This window comes from Danio aesculapii, chromosome 19, assembly GCF_903798145.1.
Source record: "Danio aesculapii chromosome 19, fDanAes4.1, whole genome shotgun sequence".
Taxonomy (NCBI): Eukaryota; Metazoa; Chordata; class Actinopteri; order Cypriniformes; family Danionidae; genus Danio; species Danio aesculapii.
This window is the reverse complement of record NC_079453.1, coordinates 39909673-39930267: the sequence shown is the minus strand read 5'-3', so window position 1 is coordinate 39930267 and position 20595 is coordinate 39909673. Positions and strand designations below refer to the sequence as shown.

The following is a 20595-nucleotide window of genomic DNA, read 5'->3' as shown; positions in this document are numbered from 1 at the left end:
TTGCTCAAATCACATGTAGTTACACTGGCCAAACCGTGTTGCTTCTGTGAATCTGCTTGTCTGACACTTTATGTTGGCTGACTTCCCTGTTTGACCTCCAGCCCATAAGGGACACGGTTCAGCTCTTCTACTTATTCTGAGAGCCCGACTGGCTGCTATTGGTCAGATGTAATCTGCTCCCAGCCCTCCCCATCTTAAATTGTCCTGTACTGAGCTTGAGGACATCCAAAACTTCTAATGTCTTCTCTCAACCATTCTACCATTCAGTCCTATTTTAATGTTTCACTACATGCTTTAAATGTGTCATTTGGTTTTGTTGCTTGCATAACAGTTGTTAGTTCTCTTTTTAAAACTCTCTCTAATACAGAAATCTATTTAAATGTTGTTTTGTTCATTAAACTATCTCACGTGAATTCTTAAACGATTGTACTCATAAAGAAAGTGTCAGGTAACCTTTTGGGAAGTAAAAACACAAAGGACATTTAGGTCTGCATTTGCGCTGCTGCTGCTCCTGAGAAAGCAGTTGTTATGAGAAAGTAGTTGAGTTATTTATTTTTTCATCCACAGAGTATTGATATTTCAGCCATTGAATCATTCTTTTAAAAGGTTTGTTCCAAAACAGATTCATACAGTAATGCATTTACTGAAGTCATTGAATGAGTCATTGAATCATTTATTAGACCTTTTTAAATATGAATTAGTTTAGATTAATAAAATATATCATATAGGCTAGACTGCAACAAATTTGGCAGAATCTTAAGTTGGCTAAATTATTATTTTTTTGGGCTGTCTGTGGGCAGCACGGTGACTTAGTGGTTGGTGGAGTTTACATGTTCTCCCCATGTTCATGTGGGTTTCCTCCGGTTACTTCGGTTTCCCACACAGTTCAAAGACATGCACTTTTTATAGGTGAATTGAAAAAGCTAAAGTGGCAAAAGTATATGGATATTTCGGCGACGCAGTGGTGCAGTAGGTAGTGCTGTCGCCTCACAGCAAGAAGGTCGCTGGTTCGAGCCTTGGCTGGGTCAGTTGGTGTTTCTGTGTGGAGTTTGCATGTTCTCCCTGTGTTTGCGTGGGTTTCCTCCGGGTGCTCCGGTTTCCTCCACAGTCCAAAGACATGAGTGAATTACATACACATGTTACATACAGGTGAATTGGGTTGGCTAAATTGTTCGTAGTGTATGGGTGTGAATGAGTGTGTGTGGAAGTTTCCCAGAGATGGATTGCAGCTGGAAGGGCATCCGCTGCGTAAAAAAACGTGCAGGATAAGTTGGTGGTTCATTCCGCTGTGGCGACCCCGGATTATTAAAGGGACTAAGCTGAAAATAAAATAAAAATGAATGAATGAATGAATGAATGAATATGGATGTTTCCCAGTGCTGGCTTGTAGCTGGAAGGGCATCTGCTGTGTAAAACATATGCTGTATAAGTTGGTGGTTCATTCTGCTGTGGCAACCCTTGATAAATAAAGGGACTATAGGCTGTCTGTTCAAAATATGTGTGTTCTATTAAAAAAATAATTATCGGGGTACATTTAAGGGATAAGGATGTACTTTAAAACAGTCTTTTCTTTGCGTTATTAAAATGTTTCAAAGATGACAGTGTTGCCAAAATGATCCCCGTTTACATGTATTTGGAAAAAACAACCAAAAACACTGTTCTATCCTTGTCAGGCCAGTAGTTGGCGATGGCATTTTATACACATGCAATCATGTATTCCTCTGTTGTTGATTTGGTTTCCAAGTAATTTCACATGCCTATAGACTAAATGCTGAACATGCATGTTCATTGCATAACCATTTTCACAAATTTGTTCCAAATATTTAATTCTTGTTTTCAGAAACTTGCACTTTGATCCAAGAGTTTTCAGACCGCACAATATAGTTTTGTGGTTAAATTATATCGAATTATCATTATCGCGATAATAGTATATGCAATATATGTATCACTGGCACTTGTGATAAATTACTCTTATACAGTATAATATACTATTATTTTACGAATTGGTCAAATTTAGATAAACAATGAATTAGATGGGGCCTTAACCCCCACCTCCCTATTATTTGCTGTTCTGCTATTGGCTGGAGTGGTCCATACAGTAGGTGAACCCAAAGCTGAGAATAATTCCTTATAACGACAACAGCCAATCAGAGTCAGAATATCTGCTGAGGTTTTCACTCATTTATAGTGTTTTAAAGACTAGGACTAACTTTTTTAGTCTGAATTAGAATTAAGGGCGGCACGGGGTTCAGTGGTTGGCACTGTCGCTTTACAGCAAGAAGGTTGCTGGTTTGAGTCCCAGCTGGGCCAGTTGGAATTTCTATAGAGTTTGCATGTTCTCCCTGTGTTGATGTGGGTATCCTCTGGTGCTCTGGTTTCCCCCACAGTCCAAAGACATGCACTATAAAGTGAACTGGATAAACTAAATAGGTCGTAGTGTATGAGTGTGTGTGGGATATTAAGAGTGTATGGCTGTTTTCCACTACTGGGAAACATATGCTGGAATAGTTGGTGGTTCATTCCACTGTGGCAACCTCTGATAAATCAGAGACTAAGGGAAGGAAAATGAATGAATTACATCTGAATAATGTTTATTTTAATGTCATTATATTAATTATTTTAAAACGTCTAGCTAATAAAATGGCATTTTTCAATATTATATCGTTATCTCATCAACAATTTAACATATCACATATTTTTTTCAGTATAGCTAAATGGCCAAAATGCTTACAAATATTTTAGTTGAAAAAAAAAAACAGTGTTGTGTAAAAGTACACTCAGAGTCCTCATGCAGCTCTGTTTTAGAAGGGAAGAAGTTGTGCGGTAGTACAACCACAGGATTTCCTATTTGGAAAAAGGGAACAATCAAGTGTGACATTTAGAGCTTGTGCTTCATTAGTTCATTTACAAACTCAGCCGAGGTGTTTTCACAGAATAATGTGGTAAACAGCTTGTAGTGGTCAAGCAAGGTTAACAGGTTTGGTTAATCATGTGATAAGCTATTTCCACGTGTACGCAAGTGGACTTTGTTCTCATGTAGAAAAAAAAGGGCAAGCTGTGAGTGAAATTGTGTTTTATGGTCAACTGCCTTTTAACTCTGATGTGTGTAAGTTAGTCATTAAAAAGATTACAGTATTCATGTGAACTTATTACTGCTGCTTGTAGCACTCTGCTGTAGTGATACTATATCTTCACACATCTGAATAGGCTTAAAGATCTAATTAGCAAATTGCGCTAAAGAGAATTTCTCTTTACAGGCTATAACACAGCTTTAAGTAGCACGTAGGATTATTTGCTTTCTGGATGTTTGTGCACAAAATGGTAGCACTTTTATTGTTAAAGAGTGTTGTGTGATTGACAGGTTAAAATTGGTACTGGCCTTCCAGTAAATGTACTGGCAACCTGCAAATGTGCCTAGCCTGGCATAAATAGCACAGAGTTTTATTAAAAGTACATAGAATTTTCTGCATTTGGTGCTTAAGAAAGACCTCATGGTGGCTTAGTGGTTAGCACTGTCACCTCACGGCAAGAAGGTCACTGGTTCGAGTCCCAGCTGGGTCTGTGTGGAGTTTGCATCGTCTCCTTGTGTTGATGTGGGTTTCCTTGGGAAAAAACGAGAACACATTACACCTGTACTGGTTTCTCTACACTGGCTGTCAATCCAGTTTAGAATTCAGTACAAAGTTCTGTTGTATGTTTTTAAATCCCTCCATGGCCTGGCCCCCTGAGTATATTTCTGAACTAATTATTATACATCAACCTGTGAGATCTCTTCGCTCTAAGGATCGTTTCTATCTGCAAGTTCCACGATCATGCTTAAAATGTCGAGGCAATAGAGCTTTCTCAGTAGCAGCTCCAAGACTCTGGAACGATCTTCCACTCTCCTTAAGAACAGCTCCAACTTTTGAGTCTTTTCAGAGGTCATTGAAAACACACTTATTTTCTTTAGCTTTTAATCATGTGAGTTTATGTATTTTGGTTTTTGTGTATATTTGCATGCGTTTTGTGTTTTATGTACAGCACTTTTGTACCCATTGTGGTTTGTTGAAAGTGCTATAGAAATAAATTGAGTTGAGAGTTGAGTTGAGTGTAAATACGAGAGCGTATGGGTGTTTCCCAGTGCTGGGTTGTGGCTGGAAGGGCATCTACTGCGTAAAACATATGCTGGAATAGATGGTGGTTCATTCCGCTGTGGTGACCCCTGATAAATAAAAGGACTAAGGAAAATGAATGAATGAATAGTGCTTTAGAAACATTCTTTATTAGTATTGAAAACAATATTGGGCTGCTTAAAAATTTAGACCTATAGGTTTAAAAGAACAGCCGTTTTTAAATTTTTTTTATTTGATAATTCATTTATTTAGGGCAGCGCAGTAGGTAGAGCTGTTGCCTCACAGCAAGAAGGTTGCTGGTTCGAGCCTCGGCTGGGTCAGTTGGCGTTTCTGTGTGGAGTTTGCATGTTCTCCCAGCATTCGCATGGGTTTCCTCAGGGTGCTCCGGTTCCCCCACAGTCCAAAGACATGCATTTTAAAATGGCGCTTCCTTTGTTTTCATACTCCTGGCTTGTGCACGCGCTAGTGACTTTCTCTGTAATAGTAGTAATAATAATAATAATAATAATAATAATAATAATTCCTTACATTTTAAATAGCGCTTTTCTAGACCTCAAATCGCTTTACACATCGTGGGGAAAATCCTCATCCACTACCAGTGTGTAGCATCCACCTGGATGTCACAACGGCAGCCATATTGCATTAGACCGCACACCACACACCAGCTGATTGGTGGAGAGGAGAGTAATGAAGCCAATTATGATATGGGGATGGTTAGGAGGCATGATGGACAGATGCCAGTCGGCAAATTTGGCCGGGGTAAACCCCCACTCTTTTTCAAAGGACATCCTGGGATTTTTCCTGACCACAGAGAGTCAGGACCTCGGTTTAACATCTCATTTGAAAGATGGCGCTCACTGAGAAGTATAGAGTCCCCTTCACTATACTGGGGCATTAGGAGCCCCACAGAGCGCAGGTTGAGTGCCCCCTGCTGGTCTCACTAACTCCACTTCCGGCAGCAACCTAGCTTTTCCATGTGGTCTCCCATCCAGGTACTGACCAGGCGCAGCCCTGTTTAACTTCAGTGGGCACTAATGTAAGAGTGCAGAGAGCTAGCTGCTGGCTATAAACCAATAGCATTCAGCTGCACATCTAACTCCACCTTTTTGTACCCTTTTGTTGTGCTAGGTACCCTTTAAAGGGTATCCAAAAACTGGTACGGTACTGTTCGCAATTTGGTACCTTTTGACAATGGAAACGGCCATAAAAGCATACCGGACTGACCCGTACTGTACCATACCACTCAGTGGAAACAGGCCAAAATAATCCCAAATATTGTGCTGTTCTCATAGGAAACCACAATTTTATGACCATTTCAGTACATTAGATTTAGTTTTTGGTTTTATTTGCCACCTTAGCAACACTGCACCACAAAAACTAGCTGGTTCTTCCTGTTTGGGCTGTTTCCTGTTTTGCTTTAAGTTGAGCTGCAGTCATTGATGTAATACATGGAGCTATAATAATCTATAGAGTTCAACCAATGCCATATTTTAATGATCCATTCACTGAGCCACTGGATCAGCAGGAGCCATTTTTTCTCCCATTAAATGGCCATCTCTTATCTTTATTCATGCTGTTGCTCATTGTGTGTGGTCATTTAAGTTCCTTTCTTTCTTTTTTTAGTTACAGTTTGATTGAAAGTGTTGAATAGGTTGTGTTTGAACAGCTGAGCGAAATGGAAGTGCTTTTACGTGCGACCTTTTCTCCCAGAACACCTTGGTATGTGGCTCATTTGCATTCCCTTGTGCGCCGGTCGTCATGGAGAGACCAGCGTGGAGGCTGGAGTGGATTGAGGATGGGATGCTGGAGGACATGATGACTGCCCCCTTATAGACCCTCTCAGTCTCCCACTGAGGAGAAGCCTGTGTGTTTATGTTGCAGCCCTGGATTGTTGGATAAAAGTGATATTTACGTTATTTAGCTGCTTTCGTGTATCACAATCAGGGTTTTCATGGCATTTCTGGAATATCATGGAATTTTAAACGGTATTCCAGACATATAAAAGTCAGGGAATTTTGGTATTTTCTTTGTCCAAGTCATGGAATATCAGGCATTTATATTTGTCGCCTTAAATTTTTGTTTCTATTTATTAAAAAGTTTTTTTGCTGTACCAGATATTTTTCACTTAACATTTATTTTTAAGGATTTGCTATTTCTTAGTTGCATTTTATTGATTTCATGCTCATCAAGTCAAATGCAGGTAATATAATGTATATTTATGAGTTTTAAAGTGATATAAATAAAAAAAAAATCTGAATCTAAGGTAAATTTTCAATTGTTCTCATAGTAGCTATTAAAGTCATGCACAAGGATATTCAAGCTAAATCACTGTTAATATTAGGGTTGCACAATATATCGGCGGCCAAATCAATATCGCCCGACAAATGCTATTTTTAATGTTATCGTTATCGGTTCAATATCAAATTTAGGCCAATATCTTTAAGTCGATAGATTATGTAATTTTACAGCCTGTTTATATAATCACCTTGCGGTTTTGAATCTTTTTTTTTTTTTGCTTAATGTACTTTGAGTAGGCTAATCAGTTCATAAGATCAGTTCAAACTTTTACGAAGATTTTAAAATAAAATCAGTTGTTCAGTTGTATAACATTTTGAAATATTTATATATATCGGCTAATATATCGGTTATCGTCCTCCAAATCTTAAGAGATACCGTTATCGATATCGGACAAAAAATCCATATCGGTGCATCCCTAATTATTACTATGTTATTAATATTATTAAAATACAAGCACAACTGGAACCTGTTTTCCCAGCCCGATCTCACGAGGAAAATAGCTATTTTACATTTTGTCAGTTTAGTCATACAAAAATGTACGATTTTAAAAAGGAGGCATGGCACCCAACCCTACCCCTAAACCCAACCGTCATTGGCAGATGAGCAAATCGTACTAAATTGTACGAATGAGATTCATACAAATTAGCAACTAAATTAAAACATTATGAACTGCCGTGAGATAGTGTTGTTGTTTTTTTATTATTTATTAGATGTCATAGAAATTAAGCTTTTTATTTAGTGTAAAGTCAGTGAATTTGATTTTTGGCTTAAAGTGGGAAACCTGCACAGTACTTTAAAAGAATGAATAATGCAATGGTGCTGAAGTTGAGTTCAGTTTTATTCAAAACACATTTTTGGAGGCAAAACTGGTGCTTGTTAACCAATCTGGTTAACGATTGGGGCACGGGTTGATCGTGAAGCCGAAGAGGGGTTGTTGCGGATAGGGGATCTGTGCGCAAAAGCGAGGCACTTTCATTTTAAGGATGAACTTTCTCTTTGAGAGAAAAAAAGGGCAAACCCCCCTTCTGCATGTGCCTGTTGTTCATAAAGAGTAAAACTCTGCAAACGGAGATAAACCAACTCCGCCTTCACAGTTCATTCGGCGGCTACTCATTAACGCTTGATGAGTTCGAGACACCGGTGGTCCGAAAAAAGACGTGGTTGTCATAAATCACAGATGATCAGTATTTTCAATAACAAGTGACTTAATTTAGGTTTCAAATGCTGAAATACACATTAGTAGTAGCGAGACAACCCTTTACAGTTCATGAAATACACCACGGTTGTCTGTGAAAATGGCAACAAACCTATTAAGCATAATCTGACAACGTGCTTCTTACAGTATACACATTGTGTGCATAATTAAACATTTTGTGCTGTCCGTAATGTACTTTTGTGCATGCGGGTCAGTGTAGGACCATGATCTGTTCACACTGCGAATCTGATATTTGCCACATTTCTAACAACAATGGGAACAGCTAATCAAAAAAATCTGATCTGAGAAAATAAATCAGATTTGAGCACTAAGCCTCGCAGTGTGAACGTAGCCTTACAGTCATAGTGCAGCCACAAAATACTATTCTTTATTCACTCATTTTCTTTTCGGCTTAGTCCCGTTATTAATCTGGGGTTGCCACAGTGGAATGAACCGCCAACTTATCCAGCATATGTTTTATGCAGCGGATGCCCTTCCAGCTGCAACCCAACACTGGCAAACACCCATACACTCTTGCATTCACACACATACACTACAGCCAATTTAGCTTATTCAGTTCACCGATACCGCATGTCTTTGGACTTGTGAGGGAATCCCACGAGAACACAGGGAGAACATGCAAACTCCACACAGAAATGCCAACTGACCCAGCCGGGGCTCGAACCAGGAACCTTCTTGCTGTGAGGCGATCATGTTACCCACTTCGCCACTGTGACGCCCCTCATACAATACAATCCTGAATTTTACCATTTCATTTACTATAATTCTATAATCTTCTGGGTTTACCTATTTGCCAGCAAGAAGTTATTTAATCATTTATAATCTAAAACACTTTAGTATGATCATTTATTCCTCAAAACATTTGAATAAGTACAAGAAGTCAGACTGAGTATGTATTTTAATTTGAATGTGGGTGTATATATAGCTTTCTAATGATGATGGAACATTATTTTAATCCGAATCACCCACGTTTTCACAGTTTAAATCACCTACATTTAAACCTTATGTATAATATTTGCATCTAATATGTTTTTTTCACTCCTCTTTAAACAGTTTTGTACATTTAGTTTAATGCGGACACTATTAGTACATCACATCTTTGATTCAAACATGATTTCTCCTCAGGAAGGGCAAAAGAGTAAACAATCTAACATTGTCTAACAAGTCTAATAAACAAAATTGTACAGATATAACCAATAAAAGCAGTTGATTGCATTCACAAAGACTCTTCTGTGTGTGTTCTGATCATGTTTAACTGGCTGTATCCGATGTTGATTGTGTTTGAGGTCAATAGGGTCATGTGCTAGAAGCATTTCTCTATCGTTGCAAACTTTGTTTCCCTGTAGTCATTTGTGGAGCATTTAGTAGTTTGCACTTGAACAAGGAATGAAAGAAGGTCTTTATTTACATGGCTGCCACATGATGTGCTTTCCTCAGTTTAGATGATTATTTATAAGGATTATTTTTGTGTAGAAGGGGACTTTTTTCAGATCAGGAGCATTGGCATAGTAGAATATATTAGTAGTAAAATACAATTTTTATACACTATTCACAAAAGACACCCAGAAAAGGGTTTTCAGTGTAATTATAATTTATGTATTAACTTATGTATCAATATACACTACGTGACAAAAGTCTTGTCGTTGATCCCAGTTGTAAGAGCAACAAATAAAAACTTGACTTCTAGTTGATCATATGGAAAAGTGGCAGAAGGTAGATTTTTCTGCTGAATCATGTGTTGAACTGCATCCCAATCATCACAAATACTACATTGTAAAAAATAAATCTGTAAAATTTACGGTAAAAAACACCAGCAGCTGTGGTTGCCAGTGTTTTACCGTTAAAAATACGGTACAAACCGTAAAAGTAATTTCTCATTTTTACAGTAAACTACCCTATTTCATTAATTTATAGATGTAATATGTCTGGAATATGTAATATGAGGCTGGAAGCTGGCCTCAGCGAAGACTCGTCTGTCCCTGGAGCGTCACAGGAATCAGTCTCATGTTCTCCACTCCTCCATGACCACCATAGTAGCTGCTCAGGATACCGCCAGGTCCAGGATATGGAAACCTTGGGATCATCTCGTCGTTGGTCTTGGATCGAATCAGTGACTCTGCATAGTCTGAGAGCCTCGGGAAGAGTATCCCTAGGTGGAAATGGAGAATAAAGAGAATAATTAGCGTAGCTGCTGTTCATAGTGTATATAAACAAGATGCAGATCCTGTGTGGAAACCCCGCTAAGTGGTGCACTGAGTGTATGCTTTACTAAACAGATAGGTCTTTAATCTAGTTTTGAATTGGGAGAGTGTGTCTGAGCCTCGGACGTTATCAGGAAGGCTATTCCAGAGTTTAGGAGCTATAAATGAGAAGGCTCAACCTCCTTTACTCGACTTAGCTATTCTAGGTACTACCAGAAGCCCTGAGTTTTGAGATTCTAAAGAGCGAGTTGGATTGTAGCGAGGCAGAAGGTTGGTTAGATAAACAGGTGCTAGATTATTTAAAGCTTTATATGTAAGAAGCAATATTTTAAATTCAATACGAAACTTAACAGGCAGCCAGTGTAAGGAGGATAAAATTGGGGTGATGTGATCAAATTTTCTAGACCTGGTAAGAACTCTGGCAGCTGCATTTTGTACTAATTGAAGTTTGTTAATAGAGTATGCTGGGCAGCTATAGCAAACAGTGCATTACAGTAGTCCAGCCTAGAAGTCATAAAAGCATGGACTAGCTTTTCTGCATCTCAGATGGATAGCATACTTTGTAACTTAGCAATATTTCTCAGTTGAAAGAAAGCAGTTATACACAATATTAATTATTTTTCCACTGCACCATGACTTTATATTCTATACTGTACATTATTTCTGTTAAGTCACAAGACTTTTGTCTAAGCAAAGTCAGACTTTTACTGTCCTAATTAAAAATCAAGGCATGATCATGTTTTATTTTGGTAAAATAAATGTAATCTTTGGCTTTCATATAAGTCACTTCTGATACCAAATGATCAACTAGAAGTCAAGTTATTATTTTTGTTCCTAAAACTTGGGTAGGTGACAAGACTTTTGTCAGATAGTGTAGGATATTTAGTCAGAATAATTTGACTACATCATAAAAGAATAAAAAGAAAAATATTTATTTAGTGTAATTTTAAGCCTTTTTGCTTTTCTACTGTTTTTCAAACCACTTGATTTTAATCATTTGACAGTAAAATGTTTTATTATTATAAAATAAGCACTAATTATTATTATATTTTTTTGTAAGTGCCAGTCAGAATTACATCGATTTTTGTGCTGAATGATGATAAACCATACTTTTAGCCATGGTTAGCCAGTTATTTGAAACAAAAATTATGCCTTAAAGCCACTTAAAGGGCCATGACAAACATTTTTGTCACGTGTTAGCAGACCACTGTAATCCACACATTTCCACACGCCATCGGTGCTTTTATTGCGGGGAAAAATGGAAACAAAACCTTTGTTGCGGCACATTTATAAACACAACACTGACAACCCATGTCTCTGAACATTTTTTTTCTTCCACTTGTTATAATTACAGTTGGCAACACAACGTGGCGTCCCTCTGAACACTGTAACAGGTAAAAACTGTCTTCGAAGCTATATCATGCATATTAATGAAGTTTCACCTCATTCACAATACAGTGTGCTGATTGGTTCGAACCAAGTCTTTCTTATGAATTAATGCTGAAAACTCAACAAAAGATGTCACGTTGTACTGGCCGGTACAGACATCCAGTCACCACGCTGGAACTGAAAGGATCTAATTGTCATGACGTAGTTTCAAAATTTCTTTTCAAACTGGAAGAAAGAATTTACTCGAAATAACTCAAAAACAACCAATTTTCACTTTTTTGTGAAATATATGTGTCCTAATAATGTTTTTAGCAACGTGGGACATAGACTGTCAACATCTCAACAAATGTGTTTTGGTGTTTCGTGACCTTTTAACTCACGTTTCTCGATGTACAAGAAACACTCTGCCTTAATTTAATTCACACTGTGACCTATAGGGTTACTGTTTGATACTTGAAATTAAGTATTACAATGTCTGTAAAATAGAATCTGTCTGCACACAACCAGGGTCTGACCTGTGTGGGTTGTATTTTGGCAAATTTGCAAAATGGCTGTGAGAATAAAGAATTATTTAAAGGCCTACTAAAGATTGTAACCATTAATAAGGCTCTAATTGAAGTGCAGTCAGGGCTGTATAGGGCTTTGTAGACATTCTCTGTTAAAAAACAGAAAATAAAATAGGCCTTATAAAATAAACCATTTGGATATTAACAAAATTAACGCAATACTCTGATTTAAGAATCTACCATTTTTTGATTGCCTTTGTTCTGCTGAGGCCATACTTTCATTGAAGATATACATTATGAAAGTGCTGTATAGACATGTTGACAACTATACCATACTATTACAGTCATATTGAATTTTTTTGGTGACAGGAAATACACGGCAGTGATTAGTAGTTTGATGAAGAAAATCGAAAGAAAATCAGAACTATTTACTCCGCTGTCTGTTTGCATGCTTAGCGCAAAAAATGAAAAACCAAAAACTGAATGAAACCCTGATGAATAAATGACAGGTGAGTTAATGAATCAATATAAAATGAGAACATTAAAGGAATATTCTAACAGGAAAATCATAATATTGTCTTATTCATAATAATTAATAATAATTATGAGATTACTAATATATGTAAAGGTACTATCGTAAAAGTTCATGAGTTCATGTCTGTATAATTAACAAGGCCTGTATTGATGGTTTTTCATCTTGAATAAACCATAAAGTCCATCTGCTCGGCCTTTTCATGCCCTCTGGATATTTTGGGCTGGGAGAAGCCCTGTATTTTGCCAAAGGAAAAAAAAAACAGCCTGGCAGGCCTGTAATCCCTCAGCACAGTTGAAGAAACTGGGTCTTAAGTTCACAGCCAGCTCTGTGATTTCCCCCATTGTGCTTTCCTTCATTAAGAGGTTCATTTAGAGATTGAGATATACTTGTCTTTAGACTTGTTGATTCTTGTGGTTTAATGCTGCAGGGATGTCTGTATGTTTGCATTCAAAAAAAAAAACAAAAAAAAAAAAACACATTGACAGCACTGGTGCCACCAGAATATTAATATTACATATATTATCCTCACTTCGATTAAACAGATAGTCAAAACCATAACATCTGTTTTAAAAAATAACACTAAAGCTTTAAAGAACAAAAGAAAAAAATCAGCTGATACAAAAGCAAAACCAAAATTTCATACACACCCACAGGTATAACACCTAACTAACATAAGTAGAACCTAATAAAGTAGCCTAACTATATGGTTAAAAACATCTGTTTAATTTTATTTACGTTTTAAGTTTAGTTAAGTTAATGTAATTAAAACTAAAATGAAAATTAGTAAAGATAGTATGTATAAAAAGAACAAATCAATTACTAAAATTCTAAATTAAAACAGAAAATAATAATAATAATTATTACCTTGAATGGTTTGCTACTGTCACCACTGGCTTGCTTGATTTGGTACTTGTGGAGCTGTGCATCGATGGATTTGCTCTTTCGTGTTTGGACTTTCAGCAGTGAAATTTAAACCACACTGAACTAAACTAAACTGAACTTCAACTGGACTGACACTGTTTCAATTTACTAGAACTTTTATGTTAAGCTGCTTTGACACAATCTATTATTGTAAAAGCGACATTGTTTCCCACAGTTTTGAAACATACTTGCTTAGCCAGATTGAAACACACCTTTTACCCATCACATAGTTGAAATCAGAATTATTAAACCCCCTTTGATTTTCTTTTTCAAATATTTCCTAAATAATGTTTAGCAAGGAAATTTTCACAGTAGCTCTGATAATATGTTTTCTTCTGGAGAAAGTTTTATTAGTTTTATTTCGGCTAGAATAAAAGCAGTTTTTAATTTTTTTGAAAACCATTTTATGGTCAATATTATCAGCCCCCTTAAGCTAATTTTTTTTTGATAGTCTACAGAACAAACCATCGTTAAACAATAACTTGCCTAATTACCCTAACCTGCCTAGTTAACCTAATTAACCTAGTTAAGCCTTTAAATGACACTTTAAGCTGTATAGAAGTGTCTTAAAAAATATCAAATATATGTACTGTCATCATGACAAAGATAAAATAAATAAGTTATTAGAAATGAGTTATTAAAACTATTATGTTTAGAAATGTGTTGAAATAATCTTCTCTCCGTCACACAGAAATTGGGGGGGGGGGAAATAAACAGGGGGGCTAATAATTCAGGGGGGTTAATAATTCTGACTTCAACTGTATATGGTCAGCTATATGTGACAAACAAAAAATAAAAGTGTGATTTTTAAAATATATTTGTATTCATTATGAAGATGTTTTACACTCTTTTCAATGGGTTAGTTTTTAAGGCTGTTGAAATAAAAAAAAAAACAAAGAAATCCACAATTTCTTTTACTTTTATGCTATTTAGAGCCATGTGCACTCTCTCTCTCTAAGTTCATCTAGAGCTGAACAGTTAATCGAAATTGAAATAAAATCGTGATTTCAAACATTGCGATTAGCTAATCACAAAGGCTGCCACATGAATGCAATATAAAGATATAACTATTATATAAACATTTATTTATACTGTGTAATATTTATACCATATACATATACAAGCAACTTTAATCCTAGTTTCTTTGAAAATCCTGTTCTGTGGACATTACTACGTTACTACGGAGACATGTAAATGCGCGATTGTCAGTCAATTTGGTGGGCGGGGAAAACTGTACTCCTACGTCACATTGCAGTGGGCCTCAAAATCACTGGAAATCAGATCATTTTTTAACATCACAATATTTTTAAAAAGAGGCGTATTGTGTTTATATCACTCCAAAATGACAGTGGACACACTATACCTACACACAGTTCTGCCCAAAGAGCTTACCAAAAGTTGATTTTGCATCATAGGTGCCCTGTAAAGTGTGTAAACACTTGAGCTTTGAACTTTACAAAATGTTATCATAAATCCAATCACAACAAAAATATCGCAATTAGCTATTTTTCGTAAATCGCTCAGCCCTAAGCCCGTCCTTATTATGTAGCCCTACAGTGAGCTATTATTTATTTATTTATTTAGCTATTATTTAGCCCTGTAAATTGATTTTATTTTATCATCTCCCATGTCAAAAGCCATTATCATAATCGCATAAAAAGATTACAACACATATGTCTGTAAACTCATGCCTATAGTGTCCATATCTCAACATAGCTCAAATCCCAACTCTGTAAATATGACCATCATGCTCATATTTAGTTTATTAAGTACCACTAATAAACAGGTGGCTCGGCATGTGTCCTTTTTCCTGGCACTTCTCTCTCTCTAATAGGCCAGTAAGTGTAATCTGCATGTGCGAATCTCTCCATCCTGTTCTGTTCTCTCTTGTGATTCACCCTGAAACCTGTCTGACTCCACCTGGCTGTTTATTACAGCCTCACATGTTCTTCGGTCCGTCCTCCATCCTACACATAGATGCACTTTCTTTATCTCTCTCTCTCTCTCTCTCTCTCTCTCTCTCTCTCTCTCTCTCTCTCTCTCTCTCTCTCTCTCTCTCCCCCGGCGTCCTCCAGTAATACCGCACAAGCTGATTACCCCTTTGCCATTGCAGGCGGCTTCAGCGGGAGACGGACAGAGGAGGGATTTTTGCAGGTGGGGGATGAATAGGTAATCTAAATAGGCCCACAGCACAGAAGAGCTCACGGAAAGTGTGTTTTATACAGCTGCATGCATCCCGTCGGGAATATCCCTTTCCTCTCTGGCACAGAGCCATCTCGCATTAGAGTCAATAGCAAATTTCAGATGTTAGAGTGACCGTGAGCATAGTGCAGATATAAAGCAATGCCCTGGTGCTCCCATTAAAGGCCAAATCAGCACATTTTATAGCAGAATAACATATCAGATCTCAGATTCCCGTGATTGGATTTTGTCTTTCTGAGCTTTTTTTGGGACATAGAAAGGTTTAAAGCAAACAAGGTTAGATGGTCTCGCCATTGATTTCCAGAATAGAGTCTGGTCCGCTTCCGGCCATTTAGACAGGAAAGAGACCATCTGACTGACGTTTGCAGAAGCCAACCACTGCTTATTTGTTTTATGTGCTGTTTAGAGATGAGTGATGCTGAAAAAGCTCAGATAATAGAACAGGAATTGTTAATGTACACATTAGAGTTAAAATCGGTTGCCAGTTTATGCTTTATTGCGCAATCCTGTTCTGTACACATGCAGTGCAGGAGTGATTCTTTTCATAACTCTCAAAATTTAATGATATGCAGTTTTTATGAAGCTAAACTAACTAAACTGCAAATTAACTAGTTGTTTATTACACTTTTAGGGAACACTACATTAAGGTTGGGTCTTACTTTATATTAGGTGTCCTTAACTACTATTATGTTCTTGTAGCAGAAAAAAAATGCAATGTACTTACCGTGTTCATACTGTAATGTATTGCAGAAGACTTCTGGTGGGATATGGGTAGGGTTAGGGGTAGGTTTAGTGGTATAGGTCGGTTTAAGGATAGATTAAGGTGTAAGGGATGGTCAATTGTAATTGATGTAGTGTAATTTGCTACTTTCATTCATTCATTCATTTTCTATTCGGCTTAGTCCCTTTATTAATCAGGGGTCGCTACAGCAGAATGAACCGCCAACTTATCCAGCACATGTTATTACGCAGCAGATGCCCTTCCAGCCACAACCCAACACTGGGAAACACCCATACACACTCTTTCACACTCATATACTACGGCCAATTTAGCTTATTCAATTCACCTACAGTTGTAGTCAGAATTATTAGCCCCCCTTTTTTTCTTTTTTAAAAATGTTTCCCAAAGGATGTTTACCAGAGCAAAGAAATTTTCACAGTGTGTCTGATAATATTTTTTTCTTCTGGAGAAAGTCTTATTTGTTTTAATTTGGCTAGAATAAAAGTAGTTTTAATTTTTTTTATGAACCATTTTAAGGTCAAAATTATTAACCCCTTTAAGTTAGTTTTTGTCAATATTCTACAGAACAAACCATCGTTGTACATTAACTTGTCTAATTACCCTAACCTGCCCAGTTAACCTAATTAACCTAGTTAAATGTCACTTTAAGCTGTATAGAAGTGTCTTGAAAAATATCTAGTCAAATATTATTTACTGGCATCATGGCAAATAAAATAAATCAGTTATTAGAAATGAGTTAACAAAACTATTATGGTATGTAAAAAAATCTCTCCGTTAAACAGAAATTGGGGAAAAAAAAATAAAGGGGGCTATTAATTCAGGGGGGCTAATAATTCTAACTGTATACTGCATGTGTTTGGACTGTGGGGGAAACCGGAGCACCCGGAAGAAACCTACGTGAACACAGGAAGAACATGCAAACTCCACATAGAAATGCCAACTGGTCCTGCCAGGCTCGAACCAGCCAACTTCCTGCTGTGAGGCGATCGTGCTACCCACTGCGCCACCGTGACACCCCTTGTGTGACTTTGGTTAATCAAATATAAATGTTTGAAAACATTGACAGAGACATTTTTGAGTATTTTTACAAGCCTGTAAAAATACTGGCAATGTTTTCGCTATTTTGCTGAAAACATTATTTTTTTCATGGCAAGGTTGACATTTGCATGGAATTAGGGATGTATTTCATTTTATTCCCAGCAGTCTGATTGGAGCTCATTATTTCCACAAGTGATTTTTTAGTTTTGTGAGTGTTATTGAAAACACTGTGGGCGCACAGACTAATCCTTAAACTCACGCCTGAAGACCAAAAACTGTCTATTTTGTGTCAAATTATATCCACTCAGACGAATATAAGCACAGCAGGTGCGCTGTGTAAACAGCAGGTATGACCGTCCCATGATGCTGTGCGCTCGTTCCAGAAAACACCAAGCAATTAAGCAGAAACGTTGCCACAACAATCCTCTCTGACATCACATCAGGAGACCAACCAGAGCAAAAACACAACACGCTGCTGCCACCTTTCGGACCAAACCGGCATTGCGTCATGTCATCTCTTCCGCTTGGAGCTTTGTCTTTGAAGCTTGCTCATCATGTCTCAGTGGAGTACGGTTACATAACGGGGAATAAAATGGTGATAAGAGCACCTTCAGGCAGCGTTCAGATTCAGATGGCTTTGTTGAATGTAGTGTGGGCTTTATCGTGTATGATTTAAGAGCAGTGGGAAGGACTACAGATGCTGCAGGGGCTGGTGGGTGTGTGTGTGTGTTATCAGCGTTGTGCCAGCGTGTCCACATGACTGCCCAAACTGGATTAGTCATTGCGGTGCACGAAGCTTCTTATTTTCTCTTCTAATGCCAGGCAGGAGAATGTAAATATCTCTCCTCAGCAGGCTCTCTCTATCACTCGCTCCCTTCTGTCTGTGTTTTTCTGGCCATTCTCTCCTTCACTGACTCATTAAATTGCTTGAGTTTTGGGATGAATTCTGATTTTCCTTTGCTCTGTTTCTGTTCATGAGATGGAATATCAATTGAGTTGGGCCGGCCACTCCCCACAGGAAGTTAAATCAGCATAATAATGATTTGCTGAATTTAATTCAAGCAGATGTACTGTAAATAAATAAATATTATGATCAAAATCTATATATTTTTCTATAATAATTGTTGTTATTATTAGATAAATGTGTACACTGCTGTTCAAAACCGTGGAGTTCGTAGGATTTTATTACATATTAAGCGAGACTGCATTTATTTAATATTAAAAATACAGTAAAAGCGAAACCCAGGAAATAAAGTTTTAGACAATTTAGAAATTCATTGAAGAATTTGACAAATTTATTATCAAATAAACAATTCACATAGCCTGTTATTTTACATTTTAGGATTTTAAATATATTTTACATTTATTTCTGTGTTGGCAAGTCTTTGGTGTCACATACTCCAAAACACATTTTATTACGTTAATCTGATGCTTAAAAACAACAACAACATTAATAATAATAATAATAATAATAATCATTATTATTTTTATTCTTGATATTCTCAAGAAATTCTTTATATTATGCTGATCTGCATTCTCAAAAACATAATATTAATAATGATAATAATAATATTAAATATTATTTTTATTATTTTCCAAAATAATATTATATGGACCCCTTTCACAAGACTGTTATGACACGTTTAATGTTCATCAGCATCTTAAATCCTTGAAAGTTTGTAATATTTTTTTTTTTTTAAGTATGAACATTTATACTTATTTATGTATGTATTATATATCAGCTTTGCTTCAAATTACAAAAAGCAAATTAACACTTGTGCGAGGCGTTTCTAAAGCAGTGTCTATGGGACAGGACAGTGAATTTGACTTTATTCTCTCCTCTGGCTGCCGTCATCAGTCACACACTATTTTTCTTTCCCTTTTTCTGAAAGTCTTTATAACCTCATCATGGAGGTTGTCTTCTATTATTTGAGCAAATAAGATTGAAAAAAATATATATTTGTTGTATTCTCCCATTCACTGTGCTCTAAGTTTTCCCAACTATGATGACTTCTGCTACTGAGAAACCCGGAAATGTGAAAAGGTTCTATTGTGTTGATCTTATGCTCAAAAAACATATAAATAATAATAATAATAATATTTATTTTTTAATATTGTTATTCTCCAAAAACTATTCTTTTAATATTCTGATCTGATGCTCGAAAACATACGTATTATTATTACTATTATTATATATGTATTATTGTAATTTTGTGCAATTTAATGTTTTTGTTTAATTTGCTGAATAAAAACTGAAAATCCCTACTCTCAGCTGTATTTGTATATATTTTAACCCTCAATGTATTTGTAGAATAAATTAGAGCAACAAAAAAAATTATAAAATGAAACATCAAATAAAAATGAAGGTGCAAATTTGAAGGGGCACCGCGGTGGCGCAGTGTATATTGCTGTTGCCTCACAGCAAGAAGGAGGCTGGTTTGAGCCTCGGCTGGGTCAGTTGGCATTTCTGTGTGGAGTTTGCACGTTCTCCCTGTGTTGGAGTGGGTTTCCTCTGGGTGCTCCGGTTTCTCCCACAGTCCAAACACATGCGCTATAGAGGAATAGGGTAAGCTAAATTGGCCATAGACTATGTGTGTGAATGGGAGTGTATGTGTGTTTCCCAGTGATAGGTTGCAGCTGGAAGGGCATCCGCTGTCTAAAACACATGCTGGAAAAGTTGGAGGTTCATTCTGATGTGGTGACCCGAGATTAATAAAGGGACTAAGCTGAAAATAAATTGAATGAATGAATTCATTATTTTGTAGTAAATAAAATGGTAGACTGATGGTAAACTGACTGTAGTCCTGCCTGTGAAAAAATACATTAAAAAAATTGCCCTTTTTTTCCCTTTTTTTTTCTTTCTCCATCAGGTCCCAGATGGGCGTCCTGGAATCTTGGAATCTTCATTTGTATCCGCTGTGCTGGAATCCACCGGAATCTTGGTGTTCACATCTCACGAGTGAAATCCGTAAACCTGGATCAGTGGACTCAAGAGCAGATACAGGTGAGCTTTCCCATAGAAAGTGCACCATTTTTTTTCATCACAGTGTATGGATGATATAGATATGTTTATGTTTATGTTTGTGCTCAGTCTGTTCAGGAAATGGGCAATGCCAAAGCTCGGAGACTATATGAGGCCTTTTTACCAGAGTGCTTCCAACGGCCAGAGACGGACCAGTATCCTTTAGTTCATATAATGCATTCATGTATACATGCATGTTTTAAGGTTATACGGTAACTACTTTACTTGGAGGGTGTATTCATAAGAAATGCGAATAAATTTTTATGCTTATGACAACTGTTATTAAATGTCATTTGCTCATTTATGTGATTTTTAAATGCAAACATGATATTTTTTGTTATGACAACTTGACATTAATAAGATAGCAAAACTTGTCATAAATACAGTTGAAGTCAGAGTTATTCGCCCCTCTG

General features: G+C 36.8%; 1 protein-coding gene across 1 annotated transcript in view; it reads left to right on the top strand.

Annotated features, from left to right (window-relative positions):
- smap2 (small ArfGAP2) overlaps positions 1-20595 on the top strand; it is a 34823-nt gene that overhangs the window by 5334 nt on the left and 8894 nt on the right. The window contains exons 2-3 of the mRNA XM_056479991.1: positions 20031-20164; positions 20252-20337. Coding sequence (XP_056335966.1) covers positions 20031-20164; positions 20252-20337 — 220 coding nt within the window. The remainder of the gene's footprint in view (positions 1-20030; positions 20165-20251; positions 20338-20595) is intronic.